This window comes from Eumetopias jubatus, unplaced genomic scaffold (assembly GCF_037043125.1).
Source record: "Eumetopias jubatus isolate StellerSeaLion01/CBP00866 unplaced genomic scaffold, mEumJub1_p1.0 scaffold_3, whole genome shotgun sequence".
Taxonomy (NCBI): domain Eukaryota; kingdom Metazoa; phylum Chordata; class Mammalia; order Carnivora; family Otariidae; genus Eumetopias; species Eumetopias jubatus.
The window spans coordinates 39,715,427-39,738,947 of NW_028274809.1; the positions used below are offsets into that span (position 1 = coordinate 39,715,427).

Sequence of the window (23,521 nt, forward strand, 5' to 3'; positions counted from 1 at the left end):
CCTGAAGTTGAAAGACTTGCTCAACGTCACACCAAAAATTAGGAACTAAGACCTAGGTCTCAGTTCCACATTGCTTCCCTTCACGTCTGTGCAACAATTACGATGAAATGTTTTCATGAGCATATACCTGTATTCAACCTGTGAGGCTTCATACAAAAGGACGAAAGGATCGGAGTTTCAGTGATTTCCTAATTTGTGTTCTTCTGTGGATAGTGTATGACCTTCCGTTCCAGAGGGAGTTCATCCTTGTGCTCTCCCACACAGACTAAGGAGAGGTCTGGGAGTGAGAATAAATTCTAGAAGGGGAAGAGAGAAATAACTTTCATGATATTCGAGATCTGAGCAAGGATATTTTCTTCACATGCTGCCTAGAAGCCACTGGATCCCTTAAAACTACATTAAGAATTTTTCTTGCAGATTTCATGGCCTCTCACATTATAATCACTGGCCAATTAAAAATATAAATCTGATACGGTTCACCCAGACTGAGAATTTCCCATAGACTAATTTAAAATTTCTTTTCTCTTTGATTTTCCACATCAAATCTTACTATTGAATTAACTAGGCAAAGTGTAGATATTGTTAGAATATGGATGTTAAGATGAAGCATTCAGCATATTGCTTTTATCTTAGAACAAGCCTTAGGCTGCTGACCTAGTATCCTCTGCAGAGCACTCACTTATAGAAATTTCAGATTCAGAACTTAATCAATATGCATATTTAAACAGGTGTGTTAACCTGCTGCTTTTATATTTAGGTGTTTTCATTCATGGATTATTTTTGGATGGAGCTTCCTGGAATAGAAAGATCAAGAAACTTGCAGAATCACATCCCAAAATTCTTTATGATACAGTGCCTGTGGTTAGTATTTAATATACTGATACGGGGGCGGGGGATGCTCTTTATACACACACTCCCCCCACAAACAGTCATTCCCATTCATGGTAATTGTGTTTTATAAAGTTCCTGCCAGCACTGAATTAGTGAATGCTGAACCACAGCTCCTAGGAGAAATACAAGGTTAAGTTTCTATAATCCTCTGTTCAAATTTTTGTTAACCGATCAAGACATAAACTCGTTTTGTGTTTGTTTAAAAATGCCATATTTAATATATACTTTTGATTCATTAACATTGAACTCATGGACAACAGCACTGTAACTCGTGCCTGGATGAACCTTATGGTATTTCCTCTGTAAGACCCACTTCAGCCTTCTTGCGCTCAGGAACACTAGATAGCACCAGAGCACTACATTTAAGGGCCATTTTAAACAGGGAAATCACTAAAACAAACAAACAAACAAAAAATACAAAAAACTCCTTTTAAATAACCTATCAAAAGGAAACTTGTTTCCATTTACGAGAGGTGAAATAGAAAAACAGAATGTGACCAGGTTCAACCTCAGCTGGGAACATACTTGTTTGGTGGCTCACATTTGAGGCTCTGAGCATGCCTGTGATCATAAAACAGAGTATTGGTTTTAGGATGATGAGTAAATTTCAGTGATAAGCAGATCTGCAAATACAGAATCCAGGAAGAATGAGGATTGACTGTATATATGTATTCACATATGCATATATACATAGCTATTTGTATTTCTTACATATACCTTGACCTAAAAATACTTGTAGACTAAAAGATTACTATATGAAAACCATCCACATAAAAATGTTTGTTTGCTAGGAACCTATCTTCAGTATGGGCCAACTAAGCTATGGAAGATATTGTTTCCAACTGTTACTGCATCATGAGAAAATGCCTAGATATTCACACACTTGGAAAGGCCTGTCTGGGATGGTGTGATAAAATATAGGCTGTGGATTTACATGTATTGTTTGTGGGACACTGGGAGCAGCTTAGACAAAAATCCTAACAGGTTCAGTGAGGGATCAGCTAACAGCCAATTCCACAAGACCTGCCCTATATGCTAAGATACTATGTATGGACAGAGAGTTTTAAATAGGAAACCCAAATTCAAAGTCACAGGGCAAACGTTTACAATTTCAGGAGTTGATTAGAATTTTTCTAGTCTTTTAAGGTAGTTTGCAATGAATACAAAGGGATTTATAAGTGGATGATTCTCTTGAATAAGTAAGTCACTTAGAAAAATTCTCATTAAGAAAATGCGTTCTTGGCTAAAGTGAAATACACTCACCTTAAGTGTTGTTGGGTCCTTATATTTAACTATATCCGAAAAACTGCTTTATGGATTCCACAGTAATGTGGGAGAAACATAGACTAGCATCCCTATTAACACATTCATACAATTTATTTTGACCTGAGAAACCTAAAAGAGGGCTCTCAACAGTGGGGCTGTCAAACCATTATCCCCTCAAAGATTGCTGCTACTGTAGTGGAAAAAGGAATTCAATTAGATTTTAAAACACTATTTCATCATTATGACCGTAGTTTGTTCTTTACTCTTAAATTCAGAGATCAACTTGCCCCACATCATTTTTTTTTTTTTTTAGATTGGTTAGGTTAGTTAGGTTTAACAGTGCTTAATATTTTAGGAACTTGGCTAATGACTTTCTAAAAATAAAGTGGGTATTTAAACAGCACAGTGTATGTAATAGCCCCTTTAAAATAGTCGCCTAAAATGGCGAGGTGATCGAAGTTCTAGAATCACTGACAAAATCCTTTCAGATTTTTTTTTGAGATTGGCCTTTATCAAATTAATATGGTGACATGATTATCAATGGTAGGGGTTCCCTTTGAAAGTATTTATGATTTTGTTGTTGTTAATGTAAACAGTCAAAAAGTCATCCCCAGGTAAGTATGGTGAAGAGGTGAGAAATACATGGATAACATATGTTTCTTGAGAGGTGAAAATAATTATTTTTTCTCATTTAGTTTGCTCCGAAAATAGTTCTGAGCAAAATGCCTACGAATAAACTTACCCAAGGAAGTGAAGGACCTATACTGTGAAATTGAAAACAACAAAATGGAAAGACATTCCATCCTTATGGGTCAGAAGAATTAGTAGTTAAAATATCCATACTACCCAAAGCAATCTATGGATTTTATGCAATCCCCATCAAAATACCAACAGCATTGTTCACAAAACTAGAATACCAAAATTTGTATAGAACCATAAAACACCCCGAATAGCCAAAGCAATCTTGAGAAAAAAGAACAAAGCTGAAGACATCACAATTTCAGATTGTAAGATATCCTACAAAGCCACCTAATCAAAATAGTATGGTACTGGCACAAAAACAGACACACAGAGCAATGCAGAAATAATCCCATACTTACATGACTAATTAATCTACAGTGAAGTAGGCAAGAATATACAATGGGGGAAAACACAGTCCTTCAGCAAAAGGTGCTGGGGAAATGGGACAGCTACATGCAAAAGAATGAAACTGGACCATTTTCTTACACCATACACAAAAATAAATTCAAAATGGATTAAAGACCAAAATATGGGGCCTGAAACTATAAAATAGAAGAAAACATAGGCAGTAATCTCCTCGGCATTGGCTTTAGCAACATTTTTCTAGATAGGTCACCTAAGGCAAGGGAAGCAAAAATAAGCTACTGGGACTACATTAAAATAAAAAGCTTTTGCATCGTGAAGGAAACCATTAACAAAAGAAAAAGGCAATCTACTGAATGGGGGAAGATATTTGCAAATGATTCTATCCAATAAGGGCTTAATATCCAAAATACATAAAAAACATATAACTCGAGCAAAAAAACAATTAAAAAATGGGCAGAAGAACTGAATAGACAGTTTTCCAAAGACCAGCTACAGATGGTAAACAGAAACATGAAATGATGCTCTTCATCACTAATCATCAGGGAAATGCAAATGAAAACCACAATGAGTTACCACCTGACACCTGTCAGAATTGATAGAATCAAAAAGACAACTGGAGAAAAAGGAACCCTTGTGCACTGCTGGTGGAAATGCAAACTAGTGTAGCCACTGTGGAAAACAGTATGGAGGTTCCTCAAAAAATTAAAAATAGAAATACCGTATGATCCAGTAATTCCATTACTGGGTAAGATAAATGGAAACAACAGTCAAGATATGGAAGCATACCAACAGTCTATCAACAGATGAGTGGATAAAGATGTGGCTATATATAAAATATTATATGTAGGTGTACATCAATGTATATACATAATATATGGAATAGAATATTTTTCAGCCATAAAAAAGAATGAGATCTTGCCATTTACAACAACATGGATAGACCTAGAGGGTATAATGGTAAGTGAAAGAAGTAAGAGAAAGACAAATACCATATGATTTCGCTCATGTGGAATCTTAATAAAACAAATGAAGAAATGGAGACCAAAAAAAACCCCAGACTCTTAAATACAGAGAGCAAATTGGTGGTTGCTAGAGGGGAATTGGGAGATCGAGGGGAGGGTGGGTGAAATAGATAAAGGGGATTAAGATATACAAACTTCCATTATATGATAAATGAGTACAGAGATGAAAAGTACAGTATAGGGAATATATACAGTCAGTAAGATTATAATAACGTTATTTGATGACATTTGGGGAGTTTACTTGAGTACTGAGTAATGTACAGAATTGTTGAATCATTATGTTGTACACCTGAAACTAATATAACAATTATACTTCAATTTTAAAAAGTGCTAATACAAATTAAATGTTTTGAACAATGGCAGTACTGCTAACAAAAAATCTATTTGGGCCACAGAAACTTGCAGGCATAGAATTGAACATATCCTATTAGGTTCAAATGTAAATATAACTACACCCTTGACTTAAAAAAACTTACGCACTTTCTTCCAGATGTGGCTAAAGCCCTGTAAGAGGGTAGACATACCAGAACGACCAAGTTATGTTGCTCCATTGTATAAGACAAGTGAGCGGAGAGGAACATTATCCACCACTGGTCATTCTACAAATTTTGTTATTGCCATGACTCTTCCCTCTGATCAACCCATGGAGCACTGGATTGGACGAGGTGTAGCGTTATTATGTCAACTTAATTCATAATTCGAAGACACTATTTCCCTGTTCCTATTTCTTGTTAAGATTGCTGGGAAGAAAATATAAACAATTTGGTTTGTCAATTTCACTTAAAGCTGTACTTAAATTAAAAATTTATGTGCAAATGCAACCCGTATTTTTAAAATGACGCCTACTTCAGTGTAAGGAAATGTTCTGAAATAAAGACTAAAGAAAACACACTGGTGTATTTGCTCTTTTTGAATAACTTTATTTTGGGAGAGTTCCATAAGCATTAGGAACATACATAAAATGACAACACCACTGTTGACAATGAAAAAAACAGCATTTGATCATTTCCAGCTTTATAAATTTTTAAAAAATGATTCAGTTACAACAAAAAAAAAAAGTTTAGATATTTTAGCAAGTATCACCTTGCAGGACCATAATCATATTTAAGCCACTGACTTACTGTTAATGGAAAAAATTCACACTGCATCTAGTTACTATAGTATTTCTACGCATAATCACAGCTGATTGAATGCAATGTGATATACACCAAAATTCATATGGATGTCACACAGTGACAGCATTGTACAAGTAACATGAATGACCTCCAACAAACACAAGTTAAATTAGACTGGTCAAGTTAAATGGAATGTTGGAGCCAAACAGAAATGTAGTGGAATTCAGATTGTCTAGTAAGACTTGAAACTATACACTAGAATGATGTGGAAACTAAATACTGGTGGAACCCTAACAAAATACTAGCAGCAACTGTTACAGCCCTCTTAATAGGTTAAAAAAAAAATCTAGCAGATGAAGGTAATACCATTTTTTTAGAGAATATAAAACTTCATATACTGCAGCAGAACTTGTTTGCTTTAAACCAGACGTTTAAGACTGGGAATATATTCCAACTGTTGCTTTTCAAAAAAGTTTTAAAATTAAGCAGATTTAATGCTGGAATGCAGAATCCTCCTTGGGTACAAAAATGCAAAAAGGAACTAGAAATATATCTTGGTTCAGAAAGCAAGATATTTTAATCACTTGAAGTTGGCAGTACTAAATAAAATATCAGCACCTTGTAGCTAGGTTGCTTGAAGGGCCAAGCAATGAGATGAGGACTGTGCTAATTCAGTGCCCAATGCTGAAAATATTTTAAGGAGAAAACTCCTACTTATTATAGGAGGCCATGGAGAAGGCCAGAAATAAGTTTTCAAATTCAGGCATTAATTAAGAAAAGAACACCTCAGCTTCCTTGCTTACAGCACAAAGAAGAAACACTGGCAAGACTCTTACTACCTGGATAAATGTGCTACTCTCAAAGTTTTATTTTTTAAAAGTTCACGAAGAGGAAAGGAGCTGAGGAGAGAAGGAGGGCTAAATGCAAACACTTTAAATGGAATGGAAGGAGTCCGCCTCTTAAATATTTGAGCAGTAAGATTTTTAAAGCAGCTGCATTGGTAGCCAAGCGGATTAAAACAAAGCTGCCTGCACATAGTTCAAATACAGTTTACCGGGCATAAATGAAGACCATGTGGCACAAGACGTAAACAGAAAGCTACATGCAATATGACTAGTACTACAAATTATTAGGTAAAAATTCAGGATAAACATGGCTTGCACTTCTCACAAATCACTCAATTATGCTAGAACAGGGCACCTCTAAGAGACTAGTCCCTATCAGGCACCAATAGCATATCTTGGCACAGAATGATCAAGTGATTTCATCTGCATTATTTAAGTTTATCTTCCAAGTCACTTGGTACCATGATAGCCATGGTATCGATGGAGAGTATCCTTATAGCCATTTTAATTGACATGTAGAGATTATGGACATGGTAAACTTGGGTTTTCTGCCTTATCTTCCTGCCCGTCACAGCACGTGCTCTAGGTTCCAAAACCAAACCGGTAAAGCAATGCATACATTTAGAACTTAAATTTCCCAAATAACTGGTTAGTACTGTTAAAACAGGAAAGCTGAATATTTCGACCATGTTTGGGTTCTTCTTTTTTCTGATATTTCCTAGAGGGTCACACTTTTAACAACAACAACAAAAAAACATTTTACCACATGCTCCAACTCCCTACCCCCTCCAAAAATCCCAAAAAACAAAAACAAAATTGAAGTTTGAAAGAAAAAACACCCAAACACCAAGTATAATATTAATACAAAGAACCATTATGAATCTTTCATTAAACTGAAGTTCACACAAACATACAATCACAAAGTTCAGTAGTTTAGGCTGCAAGTTTAAACACTATGCCAATATATACAAAAATAGTAACTCTAGATTCAAGAATAAGGGCTTTTCCCAATGCTAAATTCATACTCTAACGCAGCCTGAGCTCTCCTCTAGTTCCTACAAGCCTACTTTATGCAGTTTCAAAATTGTATCAAGTTGATCCCCATTACCTTAGGTATATATGTAACTGAATTAAAGGACACTACAATTCATTTTTAGCACAAAGAAAAGTCTGCCCGAAGCCCATTTAAAATATTTTTAAAGTTTAAATGATTTTTTGGTTCAATTTCTATTTCTGCATAGCCACAGAAGTTTCTACTACCAAAGAGACTACTTTAGTGTTTTATATGATCATTTTTTTAAAAGTCTTAATCAAACCTATATCAACATTGGTTCATGGAGTCCCATTTTCTCCTTTATCACAAGCTTTATATTTTTAAAAGACCCCTTCACACAGGGAAAAGCAGTACTGAGCACCAGTCTTTTGTGGTTAGGCTCAAATCTATGGAACTTGTAAGTAGTGCAAGCCACTGACTTTTCTTTGAGCAATGTGCATACAGTACTAGGAACAGATGCAAAGCTGCATGGTATCATTCTCGTAATCCACAATGATTACTGGGAATGGTTAAAACTGGAGGTCAAACACAATTTTGTCTTCATAGAGGGCAATCACCAGCATAATGGCAAATCCAAACAGCAATCCTAAATTCTGAAGAATGAATTGTCCCACTGGACAAAAGCCATGTTCTTCATTGTCACCATCACCATGCAACATTTCTGGAAGCTGGAAAAAAAAAAAAAACAGATACTTATAAGCAATTTTGTATAATACTCTGCTTAATTTTTTTTTACATTCTTCTACTTTAATGAATAAAGCATAACTACAAATAAAATTATTCTATTAAACATAATGCTAACCATAACACATATTTCATCCAAATGCTGACAAGGTTTATGCTCTACCTATGTAATAAGTACTAAATCTGTTCCCTTCTAAACCCTGAACAAATGCAAATATATGCGTTAGCCATTTTCTAAAGTTACCATCCACTGACCTTGTCATTTGCTTTATGTTGAAGTATAAGACGATTTATTATTGCCAATAAAACTCTCCAGGAAAGACCAACACATTTACTGATCTTAAAAGCACTGAAAACACAAGATTCTTTGGGGGGATACCTAATTCAAGACTTTTCATTTCTTTACCCCTTTCCATTTAAAATTCTCATATCCAGCTGCACATGAGAGCAAGGACAGACATTTACAGATGATTCCTAATTGGTTGTCTCTATGCTCTTAAGCTGTTATTTTCCTTGCAATAATAGAGAAAATAGTCTCTCAAAGCTATCCAGCCAGACTACCACCAAGTGGTGCACCCTGCCTTCACAGGGTCCTCTATTTCTCCTAATCGTGATACAATTTCAAAAACCTGAATGTTTCCAATACCTTTAAAAGCACAGTTCATTGAAGTTTATAGTTCAATTTCTAAAGCATAAGCATATACTATTACATTTAAGAATAACGCATAGTTCAAAGTGTAAAACTTAAGTCTTAAGTAAATAAGATTTGTTAAAGAAAATGAATGTGCATAATTAAAAGCATAAAGTCTTTCCACCCACATCTAATCAAAATTGTGAAAGAACTGCTACTTCCACGTTTCATTTTCTTGTTTCCTGTGTATTGCAATTTTCAAGTTTGCGATGATATCATCAGAAAGATGACACTGATATGCTACTCTCTTAGACACTAAACTTTACTCCCAACAATATCTTGGTGCTTTTCGGTTCAGAGGGGAAAAGTGTAGTATTAAGAACATAATGCCTGCCTAGGAAAAAACACTATTGTTCATTTAATTCAATTATTGTTCAATTAATCCAGCTACCATATTCTGACATTTGTTACAGTACATTTAACAATCTCCTGAGGGTTCTATTTAAGAGCTACTTCATGCTGGCCATCTATTTTGCTCAAAAGTTTATGGCAGTAGTGTATAATGGTTAATGGAGGCTACTATTCTTTTCGAGCAGAATTAAGTAATTGTGACAGAAAGGACTGTAGACAGCAGAGCTGATTAACTGTGATAGAGACCACATGGGCTACAAAGCCTAAGTATGTACTATCTGTCCCTTTACAGAAAGTCTGCTAACCTCTGGTTAATGGATTAAAACTAAATCTGGCAACTTCCTACCTGTGGTTCTAGTAAGAAGACTATTTTATCTCTTCTCCTTTCCTCAAGTTTTCATTATGACAAAAACTTTTAAATCTGGCTTTCCTTAACACTGAAGCATAAGTAACAATACAGGATGTTTCACAGATATATCCCCTCTAGATATGTGTACATACCACCCAGAAGAGGCACTATGCCTTCCCCCATTCAATTCTATCCTGAATGCCCATACCCATATTTGTTGATCGTAACCACAGCGAAGAGCCAGCCGTACCTACTGGTATGATCATACCTGTTAAAATTCAACAGTGCTTCCAAGCTGGCTGATAAAACAGCTGCTTTGCAAAGCCCTTAAAACCAGGTGGATACTTCCACCTGGATGTCCTAAAGATATCTCAAACTAAAACTTCTGATAGTATTACTATCATATGAATGACTGTAAATGAATGAACACCTCCTCTCTATAGTCAAACTGGTCTTTCTAAAACAAAAATATGAGCATGTCATTGTTGCTTAAACCTTGTAATGGCTCCTTAAAATTTACAAGATAAATTCTCATTTTTTATAGCACTACCTTTTGTGTGACTGTCATGATCTGGCCAACATCTACCTGATGACCATGGATGTAATTTCTTAATCCATTTTTTCCATTTAATATGAGAAAAAAATAATTTCAGTGCCATTAAAATCCTAAAATATATGTGGGTAGTTTTTCTTCTTGGATATTTAGGTGTTTCCAATGTAATTATAACATTATAAATGCTAATGTAAAAATACTTTAATACAGTTTTACTTTTGTTTGCTTGCTTGTTTTCTTAGCAGTAGTCATGTTAGGTTATTTTCTCAGGCTATAGTTCCAGGAATAGACTCACTGGTTAAAGCAATGGTGCTATTCATCACTCTGCTTTCTCATATGCCCTCTCCTCTTGCTTCTAATAAACTCTTCTATAGTTTTTACGACTCAGCTCAGATCTCCCATTCCAGAAAAATTTCCTTAATTTATTTCCCCCATTTTCTAGCCAGCCCCTCTCCATAGTTCCACAAACATGGTGCACTACTCTATCGTAACCCATTATCAAAAGAATTCTAATTAATGGCTACTTTTCTTCTTCATTAGATTATTAATCCTTACTGTAAAGGTTACCTTGTTCTTTTTACATCTTTAGCTTCCTAGCATAAGAATTAGCTCATTTATTTTTCATTCAACTAATTGTAAACTACTTCTCTAGTAGTAAAATGAAATACTACCAGAAAAGTTTGCCCTCCCAGAACGGACATCCATGTGGGGCACACAATGAGCTCAATAAATAAGTAAAATGTTTAGTGTGTTATTGATAGATCAAGATCCAAGTGCAAAGGAGAAAAAAAATGAAGTAGGGATAGAAGATGTAAAATGTTGGGGTAGAGGTTGAAATTTTAGATGGGAAGCCTCAAGAGGAGTGAGAAAGCTAGCCAGGAGAACGTCTGCAGGAAAATATCCCACATGGAGTGACCAGCAAGAGCCAGGCCCCTGAGGCAGTGTGTGCCTCCCGGGGGATAGGGGGAGAAGAGGAGGTAAAGAGAGAAATTAGGGAGGGCTAAGGGAGGGAGAGGAAATTCACAAGGAGCCACTGAAGAATTTGAAGCACCCAAGTTACATGACTGTTGACTCAATGTTGTGGACAGGGCAACAACAGAAGCAGGGAGAAAGTTAAGAGAAGAAGATGGTGGCAACAGAGGTGGTTAGGAGGTGGAACCCTCCCAGGACTTAGGATGAGCCAGAGGTGGGGGGGACAGAGAGAGTTGAGTCAAAGAATAATAATCAGGGTTTCGATCTGAGCAACTAGAAGAATGGAATCTTCATTTATAAGACAGAGAATCCTGCAGGAGTTGCTGGTCCAACGAGTTAAGACTGGCAATCTCAAGAGCTAGGCTCTAAACATACTCAGCTTGTAATTCCTTTCAGACACTCAGGGAAGGAGGAATCAGACTGACCTGGAGTTAAGGAAAAGTCTGGGCTAAAGATGTAAACATAGGAATTATCAGCCATTAAATATTTAAAGTCATGAGACTAAATGAGATTACCTAGAGGGCTTTCACCAACATTTATAGGTAAGGGAGAAGGAGAGAACCAGAAAACAAACTGAGAAAGAAAGATGAGAAAGGTGGTAAGCCAGCAAACAGTGGTGGCATAGAAGCCAACTGACACGAAAGCATTTCAAAGAGAAGAGACTAAGCTACTGCCAAATGCTGCTGTCAGTGAAATCAAGATGGACGGGGTACATGACCATGGACTCAGAAACGTCATGGTCGATGGCAGATTTGGCCAAAGCACTCTGGCAGAGCAGTGAGGGAGAATACCTGATGAGGCCAGACTCAAGAAAGAAGAGAATTAGAAAATAAGAAAGGGTAATTTGCTATACAGCAAAGAAAACGGTGGTTGAGGACTAAAATGGAAACTGGAGTTCAAGAAAGTCCCTCTCTTCTACTTTTGTAAGTGAGAAGTACAGGAGGTTTATATGTTCAAAGAAATGATCCAGCAGAGAGGGGAAAAATGAACGACTGAAGAAAGGGGAGAATTTTAGGAAGTTAGTGAAAGGGGACAAGTTCCAGGACATGGCTTTAAGGAGCTGGCCTCAGTGAGGAACACAGATTTCTTTACTGTAACAGGAAAGAGGGTAAATGGACAGATACAAGGAGAGGAATAGAAATGGTGATGGGAACCCATGGGAAGTTGTCTTGATGGCTTCGGTATTCTCCATGAAATAGGAAGTAAGGTCATCAGCTGAGCACGGGGACAGGAAATGAGGTGTTAGAGTCTAAGAAAAAACAAGGAAATGGCCAACTCTAGGTACAGAGTGTAAATAGTTTTTATTTTTTATTGATATTTTCTAAACTATAGGCAGTAATTCTGTGATTAAAAATTTAGGTTACATAATTTTGAAATGAGACTAACAAATCCTACCAGGAAGAAAAGTGAGCATAATATATAAGTTAAAAATAAAAAGTAATGAGGGCACCTGGGTGGCTCAGTTGGTTGGGCGACTGCCTTTGGCTCAGGTCATGATCTTGGAGTCCCAGGATCGAGTCCCGCGTCAGGCTCCCTGCTCAGCGGGGAGTCTGCTTCTCCCTCTGACCCTCCCCCATCTCATGCTCTATCTCACATTCTCTCTCTCAAATAAATAAAATCTTTAAAAAAATAAATAAAATAAAAAGTAATGAAACTACTAGTTCTGCAAATACACTGCCTAACATATTTAAGATATTAAGGTAAAAATAAAATAAAATTATTTGTTAGTGTTTAGATTTGTTAACTTTAAAGTTAGAAATAAGGAAAATTATGTAAATCCCTAGGAATATAGACCATTTTCTGCAGAAGACTGGCTTACCTAAGAGCTATAGTATTTCTTGTTTGCCATAAAACAAGCTCAAAGAATTACTTTATTAACAACAAAATACTTATACCCTAATATTACAAAATCTTCATAGTATGATAATTATCTCTAAATACTGGATTACTTTGAATAGTAATATCCTGTAGTCAAAAATTCTCAGCATCTCAACTGATTTCCAATTGTCCTTCTCCCACTTAATTGTCCTTCTCTAATAGGCTATTTAGGATATCATGTTTTAAAATGGGGCACATATTTTTTAAAATAGTCTTTCAAACTACACCCAAAGATTCCTTCCCTTTTTGGAAGGTGCATTCTATTTACAGGTTTAGTATTAACAAAAATATAAAATATCTTACCATATCCACCAAGGCTACATAAAGGAACATGCCTGCGGTGATTGCAAAGATCCAAAGTGTGATGTTATTGGCATACTGACCGACAGCTGTGCCTATAAGCATGCCTATGTAAGCCATCATGGCAGAGAGGAGGTTGTAGACGATTGCTTGCTTTACGGTCATGCCCGCTTTAAGAAGAACTGCAAAATCACCTGCAGTAAAGACACAATGTGACAGTTTTATAACCACAGGATTTTACGTACAAATTTAGGGAAGAAAATAAAAAACAAAATTAAGAATTGATATTAAAAGATACGCCTTTAATAACTGATATTTTATAAAAATTTATTTATTAAATTAAACCTAATACGTGCAAAATTTGAGTGAATCTCACAGGCAGATGCTCAAAGTCTGAAATGTATGTATGATTCCATTTATATGATATCTCAAAAACATAAAACTAGAGTGATGAAGAGCATGCCAAGGTTGCCCGGAGCAGTGGTGGGAAAGAGGTGTGACTACAAGGGGACTGCAGGAAGGGAACTGTGGGGATGATGGACTGTTCCGTATCCCACTGGCAGTGGCGGCTTACAGAAATCTATACACATGTTAAAATTCAAAGAACTGTACATCAAAAAGGTCAATTTTCTGTAGAATGTGAAATGTAATTTTTTTTAAAGATTTATTTATTTATTTTTGAAAGAGTGAGAATGAGAGAGAGAGAGAGATAGAGAGCGCATGAGAGGGGGGAGGGTCAGAGGGAGAAGCAGGCTCCTCGCCGAGCAGGGAGCCTGACGCAGGACTCGATCCCGGGACTCCAGGATCATGACCTGAGCCAAAGGCAGTCGCTTAACCAACTGAGCCACCCAGGCGCCCAAATGTAATATTTTTTTTAAAAAAATCAGAAACACAATAGAAAAAAAGACTTGGGTCACTGCTCTTTCTGTGAGCAACAATTAAAGCTCTCCTCTCTGATCTCTGCCCTATTTCCAAAGGGAAATGGCCTAAGAAAAAACAGACTCTTTAAATATACTGTACGCTTTTTACATTTACGTTTTATTTTTCTAGTAAAAAATTAAAACTTAATTCTAAAAATCCTAAAAATGTAAAATTAGAGACTTTCTCACTCATGTGTCTATCGTTGGACCACTAGAAAAAAAAGGGTTAAGGGATAGCTCAGTCGGTTAAGCTTCCGCCTTCGGCTCAGGTCATGATCCCAGGGTCCTGGGATCGAGTCCCGCATTGGGCTCCTTGCTCCTTAGGGAGTCTGCTCCCTCTGCCCCTCCTCCCACTCGTTCTCTCAATCTCTCTCCCTCAAATAAAAATCTTAAAAAAGAAAAAAACATTAAAAAAGGGTTAAATATTGCTCAGAAACTTTACTAGAAAAACAAATACTGCTAGAAATAATAGTCTTAAAGCTAAAGGGTCAGAATCAGTATTTCAACTAATTGTAACAAACTTTTTTGTTTTAGTTACTAAATGTAGAAACATCCAATCATTGAACATTTAGCAGTGCAAGGTATTATGCAGAATATGGGGGCATTTCTTTCCCTTAAAAAGCCATCTTTGGGGCACCTGGCTGGCTCAGCTGGAAGAGCACGTGACTCTTGATCTAGTTTGAGCCCCATACTGGGTGTAGAGATTACTTACACGTACATACATAAACGAACTCTTAAAAAAGAGGATCTTAATTGTACATTACTAATAGTACATGATCTTTTCTTTTCTAACTCTTAGGGTTACAAGATCCTAATTTATAACAGATAGGAAGATGTTAAAGAAAAATTAGTGCTAGGAGGTTACCTATCAATGGCTTCTAGATTGCCATTCTCCGGTTTCCATGTAATACTACTCTCCTTACATCTTTCCCTCAAAGTCTTTTGTTTTTTGGAATATTTTCCAAATATTTCTTCACAGTCCTTACCTTGCCTTTCCATTCTTTTAATAAAGGTCTCTTTTGTGTAGACTTTTTAATCTTTATGAAGTCCATTTTATTACTTTTTTCCTTAATGGATCATACTTTTGGTACTGTGTCTAAGAATAACTTGCCTAACCCCTAGCACAAAGATTTTCTCCTATGTTTTCTTCTATAAGTCTTATAGAGGTAACGCTCACTTTTCCAAAGTTCACATTACACTCTATTTTTATTAAAGACCTACTTTTCCCTAGAAAACACCTGTTTTCCCTAACAAAAAAAAAAAAAAAAGAATCCGAAGAGGATTTTCGCTTTTATGAAAAAAGGCAAAACATGAAACTAGCCTTTGTTTTGCAGTGAGTCACTACAGAGGCAGCATGCACCCTGAGCAGCCAGAGTGGCACCACCCAGCTCCTTGCCCAGGAAACAGACTCAGCATCTCAGCATCAAGCCTACATAGCTCTGAACTTTGTGAGCATCTGTGCTTTATCTCTAGTTTGTGCATCCATCAGCAAGATGTATCCTAAGGTATCAAAAAGCCTAAGAGAGGTTATTTTTTGAGTCCGAGAATGCTCAAGAACTTCTCCATATAAATTAATAGTAAGAGCTTCTTAGCTTTAAGCCATTTCAGCTTATAAAAGGTTTCAACAGGAACACTACTTTTGGATACCAGGGGAAACACGTATTTTTAAATTTTTATTAATGGGGCACCTAGGTAGCTCAGTTGGTTAAAGTGACCAACTCTTGATTTAGGCTAGGGTTATGATCTCAGGGTCATGAGATCAGGCACGCTAAGCATGGAGCCTACTTGGGATTCTCTTTCTCCCTCCACCCTCTCGCCTCACCCCTGCACATGCGCACACTTTCTCTCTCTCAAAAAAAATTTTTTATTTAAATCAATGATCTATTTTTAGTTAATCTGTGCCTACTGTGAGAGTTGTTTTATTTTTTGTTTTTTTTTGGCACTAGATATCCAGTTACTGCAGCAACATTTGTTGGAAAAACTATCATTTTGACATGGAATTTCCTTTGTACCTTGTTGAACATAAGTTGCCATATATATGAGAACTCTACTTTGTTCCACTGATTTATGTGACTATTTTTTCACCAATATAAATTGTTTCAATTACTGTGGCTTTATAGCAAGTCTTAAAGTCAATTTTGCTGTCCTTTTTCAAAATTCTTCTGGCTATCCAAGTTCCTTTCCCTTTCCATATAAAATTTTGAAAAAGCTCATTTGAAAAAGTCTGCTGGTATTCTGATAGGAATGCACTTAAACTATAGGGAAAATTAGCATCTTAAAGGTCTTGAGTCTTCTGATCCATAAACCTGGTATACACTCTTCACACTCAAGTCTCCTTTGATTTCTTTTGTGCTGATTTGTAATTTTCAGCATACAGATTCTATGTATATTTTGTTAAGATTTAAACCAAAGCATTTCAGGTTCTTTGGTGTTATTATAAAAGTACTTTTAAAAAATTTCAATTTCCAATTGTTCATTGCTAATATATAGCAGTATAAATGATCTCTATTGAATGATCTTGTATCAAGATGAATTATTTCATTTAAAATCTGTCTTTGTCCTAGTCTTATGTTAGATTACAATTTCTCAAAGGTATCTGCCTATTTTTCTCCCTTTTTCTCCACCTTTCTCAGTAAGAACCTGTATAAACATTTGAAAAAGAGATCAAAGGAATACAGTTGGGATTTACACTAAACAAGCAAATCTATTCATCTTTTGATAAATCAATATCCTTTCCTTTCTGCTGACAAAGGATATCATTAGCACAATGAATGAGATGTACCTGCCAAAGCTGTTAATGTGTTCCAATGCTATAATTATGTTAAAATCTGCTAACATCAACGATGGAGATTTTTAAAAACAAGTAAGTATTTTAAAAATCTTTATTTTTGCCTTAAATAATGCATGTATACACATGTATAAATCTACATAGTGAATGTTCAGTTTTCCCTGGACAATTTAGAACATTATGAAAATCTTATTTTGAAATTCTATTTACCCCTTAAATGTACATGAGAGGAAAGGAAAAAGTGGATAGCACCATAGCCTTTCTGAGCTGTGTCTGAATAATATGGGTAAATTCATTTACCAAAATGTTACTTCCTTTAAATTAGAACATATTACTTAATGTCAAAAAGAGAGTTTGGGTTATCCGCCATTCTGGATTATCCCCAATCTCATTTCCCCTTTATATGTTTTTATACAAGTTTTCTTATAAATTATTATTCAAATGCTTATATAGTTCCTTACTAAAAGAGTGGGGAGAAAGTAGAAAGAATACAACAGAGTAATATTGTAACTTACTTAAATTTAGCTACACAAGTTTAGCAAAAACAGAAGAAAGAGTAGTAATAATTCAGGCAATTTCATCCATTACCACACTCCAGAACAAACATGCAACAAAAGACCAAGGTTTTCTATTTTCTCAGATGGTTTCAATTTCTGCACACCTCTCAGGAAAGAGTGAACTTCCCTGAGATGTACATCATTCTAAGGTTTAAAACAATTTTTCCTATTGCATTCCTAAACAAAAACAAAACCCCCACCTGGTACACCATTAGAGAAACAGCAATCTGTTCAGAAGAGGAACAATAAAACTTGGAATTACTAAGGGTCAGTTTTTAATGAATTAAAATGTAATTTAAACACGTTTTCCCCCTTAGTGTATGACGACTTCAGTATAAAAATCCAGAACAGTTTTAAGCATTCATAATAAAAAATTTAACTATGGACAAAGAGGTTTTAGATCAAATAAATTATACTGGAATGTGACATATCATGCTGCTTTGCCAATATCTTAACCTGTTAGCCAGGGAGAAGAGGTCTCCCCTGTCCACCTGCCATGCTTCTATCTCACCTTCAAGGGGAATAATCTTTCTCTTGCTTGGGAGTTTGAGGAAGAAGTTTCTATACTTCTCTCTCCAGATTCCCTTCCTCTCCAAGTGAGTAAGAGTGGATAATCAGAGGACATACATCTGGGCCTATTTTACCAAAGTGCCCATTACTGTGCCTTAAAAGCAAAAAAATAGGCTGTACAAATCTTTTTTTTTTAACATTTCCTTTGGTTATGGTCAGTAGACCACTTCCTACCTTGATGGATACAAGGTCCAAAGCATTTTCTATCACCTCCAGAGTGGTGCTCTTTCTTCCCTAGTAGCCTCAACAGCTAGAATATGGAGTTTATGTGGATTTACCACTAAGTATTGGGGGGAAATGCACATTTTCTTAGGGTTTCACTCCTTTCCTGCTGGTAAAAGTTTAATATACTTTAAAAGTTTTATTTTTTTTTTTTTTAGAGAGTGTGAGCATGCACATGAGCTGGGGGAAGGACAAAGGAGAGGGAGAGATAGAATCCCAAGCAGGTGCCACCCTCAATGCAGGGCTCAATCTCAAGACCCTGCAATGATGACCTGAGCCAAAATCAAGAGTTGGATACTTAACTGACTGAGCCATCCAAGTGCTCCTCAATATACTTTTTTTTTTAAATTTTTTTTTCCCTCAACATACTTTAAATTGTTGTTTCCTCTCATAGCAAGAGTACATTTCAACTTCTGGTTTGTGGGATAAAATAGGTAGAGATTTGTGGTCTAATGTCTCACTGAGGGGTCCTGGCCCAAGCAGAGTTCTTTAATCCAGCTTTTAGAGGAGCTCTGCAATGGGGATCAAGGCCTTACCTAGCCATTAAGATCTGTCCTGAATTTGTTTTACATGTGGCTTTCATTCCTTGTGTGTCACTTTCAACGAGAAACTATAGACAGAAAAAGGAGTAACTAGTAGGAAGGCAACCGTCCCTAATCTCCAGACTCCCTGCTGTCAATCATGAAGTGGCATGACTTATTCCATTTAGGGAGAAGGAAGTGAGTAGGAAGGGAAGTTGAAGGTTTTCCCAGTATACTGTGGATGTGTGTATAGGACTATCCAAGTTTATTTCTAAGCAAGTTCAAAAGGAAAATGGAAGGCTAAAATTATTAGGCAATATGTTACATATAAAAACTGACAGCCCTGATGTACTGCTACGGAATTGCAAGAAGTATTTGGCAGATTACTCTCTAAAACACAGGAAAGCAGTTAAAAGAAGGGTATAAAATACAATATCTGCACACAAAGAACCTACATATTAAGAAAGAGGACATCTAAGATGGATATATACTAAGTACCAAAACAAAGACCTACTGAAAGTAAATGATAAAGTTCAGAGGAAAAAGTAATCCAATGCATGGGACCAGAGGGCAGTCCTGACGTTAGAGGGGAAAAAAAATACTCTTAAAATAATTAACTATGGACACAAGTAGCAGGACAAGCCAAGTAGGAGAATGGTGTAAGCAAAGAAACAGGCTCAGGCACCCACAGTATATTTGGTGAATTGTGTTTGGGTGAAGTGGAAAACATGCAACAGCAAGTACAATGAGTAAGGCTAAAAAGGTAGGCAGAAATGAGGGTCACCTAAAGTAGAACTAATGAATCTCAGCTTCTAACTCTATACGTAAGGGAAGCAACTGAAAGATTCTGATTACATGAGCAAGTCATATTTGAGAAGATATATCTAGGATAAGGTATATGAGATGGACTAGAACAGAATGAAACTAGATATAAACACTATGGAAATTGTCCAAGCAAAAGACAATAAAGGCAATGATGGTTTAGTCAGGGTAAAGGATGATGGCACATGAACCAAGATATAAGACCACATGCCCAAGGCTGGCAAAAGAACAAAACTCTAAGTATGGAATCAAGGCTTAAAGAGTCAGCACCAAGTAAGCACTAATAGATTGTTCTGCTTTTTGTGAGGAGTTAATAATTTTCTAAGCAAATTATATATATAAACTCTATTCAAAGTAAGCAAATAAGGCTACTACCACCAACAAAAACAAACACAGTCAAATGATAGATGTTTCATAGATAAATTTAAGAAAAATAATCTAGCAAGAGCACGTGAAGAAATTCCTTGAGTACTTAAAAGATGGAGTTCTTTTTTTCTTTCAAATTAATGTCATCTCCATATCCCTTACATATTTTCTATGTGATGAATGCATGTTCACACCTAATGGTTTTCAATTTATAGAAAAAAACCAAAACACATGAAGAGACTAAAAAAATAAAAAAATCACTGGTAGATCAGTAAGTGCTAACTAGAACAACAAAAAACTATCACTTTACACCTATCAAACTGACAAAACTTAATGAACTTATTGTCAAATCTTGGCAGGGATGTGGAAACACAGGAACTCTCAGGTATTGCTGGTTAGAAATTATACTAGTATGGCCATTGTGGATAGTAATGTGGCACTTCTTAGGCATATATATCCTGTGACCCATCAATTCTGTTCCTGGGTAGATGCCCAAACGATGTTCTCAGAAGAGCCTATAGGCACTAAGTCTACAGATGTTAAATGCATCATTATCTGTGATGACAGGAAATTAAAGGCATGGTGTATCCAGTACTAGGTGCTAAATATGTAAAATGTAGTAAATGCATAACTCTGAGTACTGGGTAAAAGCAACATATTAAATTAACTCATGATAACCTGGATGGAGTTTAAAAGCATAATCATTAGTAACATAAGGTAAGGAACAGAATGGGATATAAAGTAATACTGTGTATATAAATTAAAAAAACATACACATAAAACAATGTACATTTTCAGGCATATATAACACAAATTATATAGTAAGAGAATGATGACTTTTATACTTGCCATCAGCCATTTTTATGTTTAACCTATCCAAAATTTAGACACATTTATAATTTAAGAAGTCTTAGATTTGACAAAATCTGGTGAAATTCTTAAGGTTATATATTACCTAACTCATGTGGCAGCTCATGACAGAAGACAGCTATAGAAGTACTGATTCCTCCCGTCAATCCAGCACTGAAAGCTGCTCCTGAGGTGGGGGGGTAGAAAGAAAATCAAGTGACATTTACTTCTGCTTTTTCCATTTTCATTAATAATGACAGGTATAGCCTTTTTTGTCTACCTAAATTAATTTCATAATATGTGAGTGACTCACACTTATCTTACACTATACGTTTTGAATATACAGGGAAGTACAATAGGTATATGACAACCAGAGAAAAGAGCTACTCAATGAAGGAAATATTCCCTGAGAAGTCAAATCCTCCAACAGGGTAGCCTTCTAAATCACTAAAAACTCGGGAGTAGTAATGATTTTCAGCATTTGAGTCTCTGAGTGCAAGTCTGATGCTAAATTTTAAGTCCTGTAAACCTACGATTTTATTTGCTCTCCCATTTAAATATTTAAAAAAATACCTAAATGGCTACTATACTTATCTGAACTTCTCTGGGTTTAGAGCATAAATGCTACAAAGTATTATTTGTCTGACGGTCTGGAGGACTGAGTAGCAGAGGTATAAAATGCATTTGACTTTCCTAGTAAAATTCTTTATTCCTTAACATTGACAGCTACTGTAGACTCTTTATTCTAATTTAACATTGACAGCTACAGTAGATTAAAAAATATGGCCTCTCCTTTCTGAAAGAAATCAAAGCTACTTCTGAGTCAAGTCAGGAAAAGAAAATCATATATTAATCACATTTAATATTCTCCTAAACTGGTAGTATCAGTTTACATTAGCAAGGCTCTAATATAATATTTGAATTTGGTACAATGGATTTTTAACATGTAAATTTTTCTTCACCTTTTCAAAGACAAAAAAAAAATTATTAAACCTAGGATTGAAATTATACATTCAGGGTCCTATAAATGTATTTGAAAATAAAATGTTAAGGTAGCTTTTTTCATATGGTGACTATGCCTTGAAATGTTATTAAAGACATATTATATTATATTATATTATATTATTAGACATTTTATGTTCAGAGGAAAATCCAGTAAAATTACACCTCTATGCCCCAAATAAATTCATCAAAAACATTAACACAGCCTCTGGGAAAAAAAATTAAATGACTAGAGTAAAATATAGCAGTGTATTTGTTAACCTCCAAAAGTTAATCTTATGTATTCTAATTCATAATGTTAGTACTGAAACTGTGGACAAAAGAAAACGGTCTTAAAGAATAACAAATTTTAACCCAAGTTTCAAACCCACTTACCAATTGCTAGCCCATCACTGAAATTGTGGATGCCATCCCCCATGATTACCATCCACGCTATATTAGCGATCCCTGTTTCTCTGAGATCAGATCCAGAATGACAGGGCCCATGAGAATGATGAGAATGTTTGTGGTGCCACTGATGGTTGTGTTTCCTCAGCACAGTTTTACTCTCGTCGTGGTGGTTGTGGGCAGCAGCATGGAGATCATGCTCATGAATGGTATGTAGTCCATCACTGTGAGAATGGTCCATGATCTTCTCCTCTTCCACACAAAGGTAATTTTTCGGAGGGGATTCCTGTTGACCTTCTAAATCTGTCAGTTCAGTTTCATTAAGTCGATCTTCAGAAACAACCGAGTCATCAGTCCCTATGTTTATAACAGCAAAGGATATACTTTATCAACACGTAAATGAACCCTTCATTGCTAATTTAAACCCAGGCAGAATAGCAGTGTAATAAACATTCCTTAAGTGATTGTCTTTTAAAAGTCCCAAGTAAATGTATAAAAGCAAATAAAACAAAGACACATGTGCACACACAACAAACTGGGGTTTTGAGCATCCAAAAGATGAAGCAGATGAAGTAAGAGCACTGAGATCAATAGCAGGCAAAGTGAGAAGAACAGGCAAGCATGAAGACACCGAAACTTAAGGAGTACATCATAAACAGCTGGTGAAAATCAAAGGGGAGAAAGTCATTGCAGCATTTACAGGACAAGACAATGGACCCATAATTTTTCAGGGAAAGAAAGAACCTTAAAGTTTACCCACTCTCACCTTCTCTTATCGCTCAAGAAAACAAAGACAAACGTTAAATAACTGGCACCCTCCCAATGCTCCACCTATCTGAAAATGCTACTCAGATTAATACTAAAAGCAAGTTCAGAAATCCATGTAAGTGGTAACAACATCTGCCAAGTACTTTTGTTAAATGAGGTTGGCTTCTCACCTAGTTTTCAAAAGCTATTTATTATGTGACAAAGAGCCTACTACTTCTCAAATTGTACTCTGGAGCAGAGTACAGTTAAGAGTCTCATCTGCCCCCTTTCTGCAGAAAATCATTCGTATACTGAAGGGAAACACAAGTTCAAAAAAAGGTAAAATTAGATTAAAAAAATTTTTTTATGTTTCCTTGAAAATTGTAAGCTATCTCATCACACCTATCAGGCAACAGAAAAAATGAATGGATGAGCAGAGATTTTTTGTATGGAGACCACTCTCCCTCTTCCATTTGAAACCAATCACATGTGGAGGGCACAGAGAATTTGTATTGCCAAGATCTAAAAATAACATGAGTACACTGCTTACAAAGCCTTTTTGTTTCATTTTTTTCTCCTGTAAAGTAAAAGTGCAATAAGTTCCTTGCCCTGTGATATAATCAGTCCCACATTTCAATATAAATAGGCTAAAATAAATAAAACACTAACAAAATCACAAGATACACTCACAT

General features: G+C 35.8%; 2 protein-coding genes across 4 annotated transcripts in view; one reads left to right on the top strand and one right to left on the bottom strand.

Annotated features, from left to right (window-relative positions):
- DNAH7 (dynein axonemal heavy chain 7) overlaps window positions 1–4,983 on the top strand; it is a 249,121-nt gene extending 244,138 nt beyond the window's left edge. For both annotated transcript variants that reach the window (XM_088022077.1, XM_028121645.2), the window contains exons 62-63: window positions 758–861; window positions 4,777–4,983. In XM_088022077.1, the coding sequence (XP_087878203.1) occupies window positions 758–861; window positions 4,777–4,983 (311 nt within the window). The remainder of the gene's footprint in view (window positions 1–757; window positions 862–4,776) is intronic.
- A 200-nt stretch (window positions 4,984–5,183) lies between these two features.
- The window catches only part of SLC39A10 (solute carrier family 39 member 10), a 133,146-nt gene continuing 114,808 nt past the window's right edge, over window positions 5,184–23,521 (bottom strand). For both annotated transcript variants that reach the window (XM_028122378.2, XM_028122367.2), the window contains 4 exons: window positions 22,071–22,439; window positions 20,800–20,880; window positions 13,082–13,272; window positions 5,184–7,968 (listed from right to left, as the gene is read on the bottom strand). In XM_028122378.2, coding sequence (XP_027978179.1) covers window positions 7,810–7,968; window positions 13,082–13,272; window positions 20,800–20,880; window positions 22,071–22,439 — 800 coding nt within the window. In that variant the 3' untranslated portion in view covers window positions 5,184–7,809. The remainder of the gene's footprint in view (window positions 7,969–13,081; window positions 13,273–20,799; window positions 20,881–22,070; window positions 22,440–23,521) is intronic.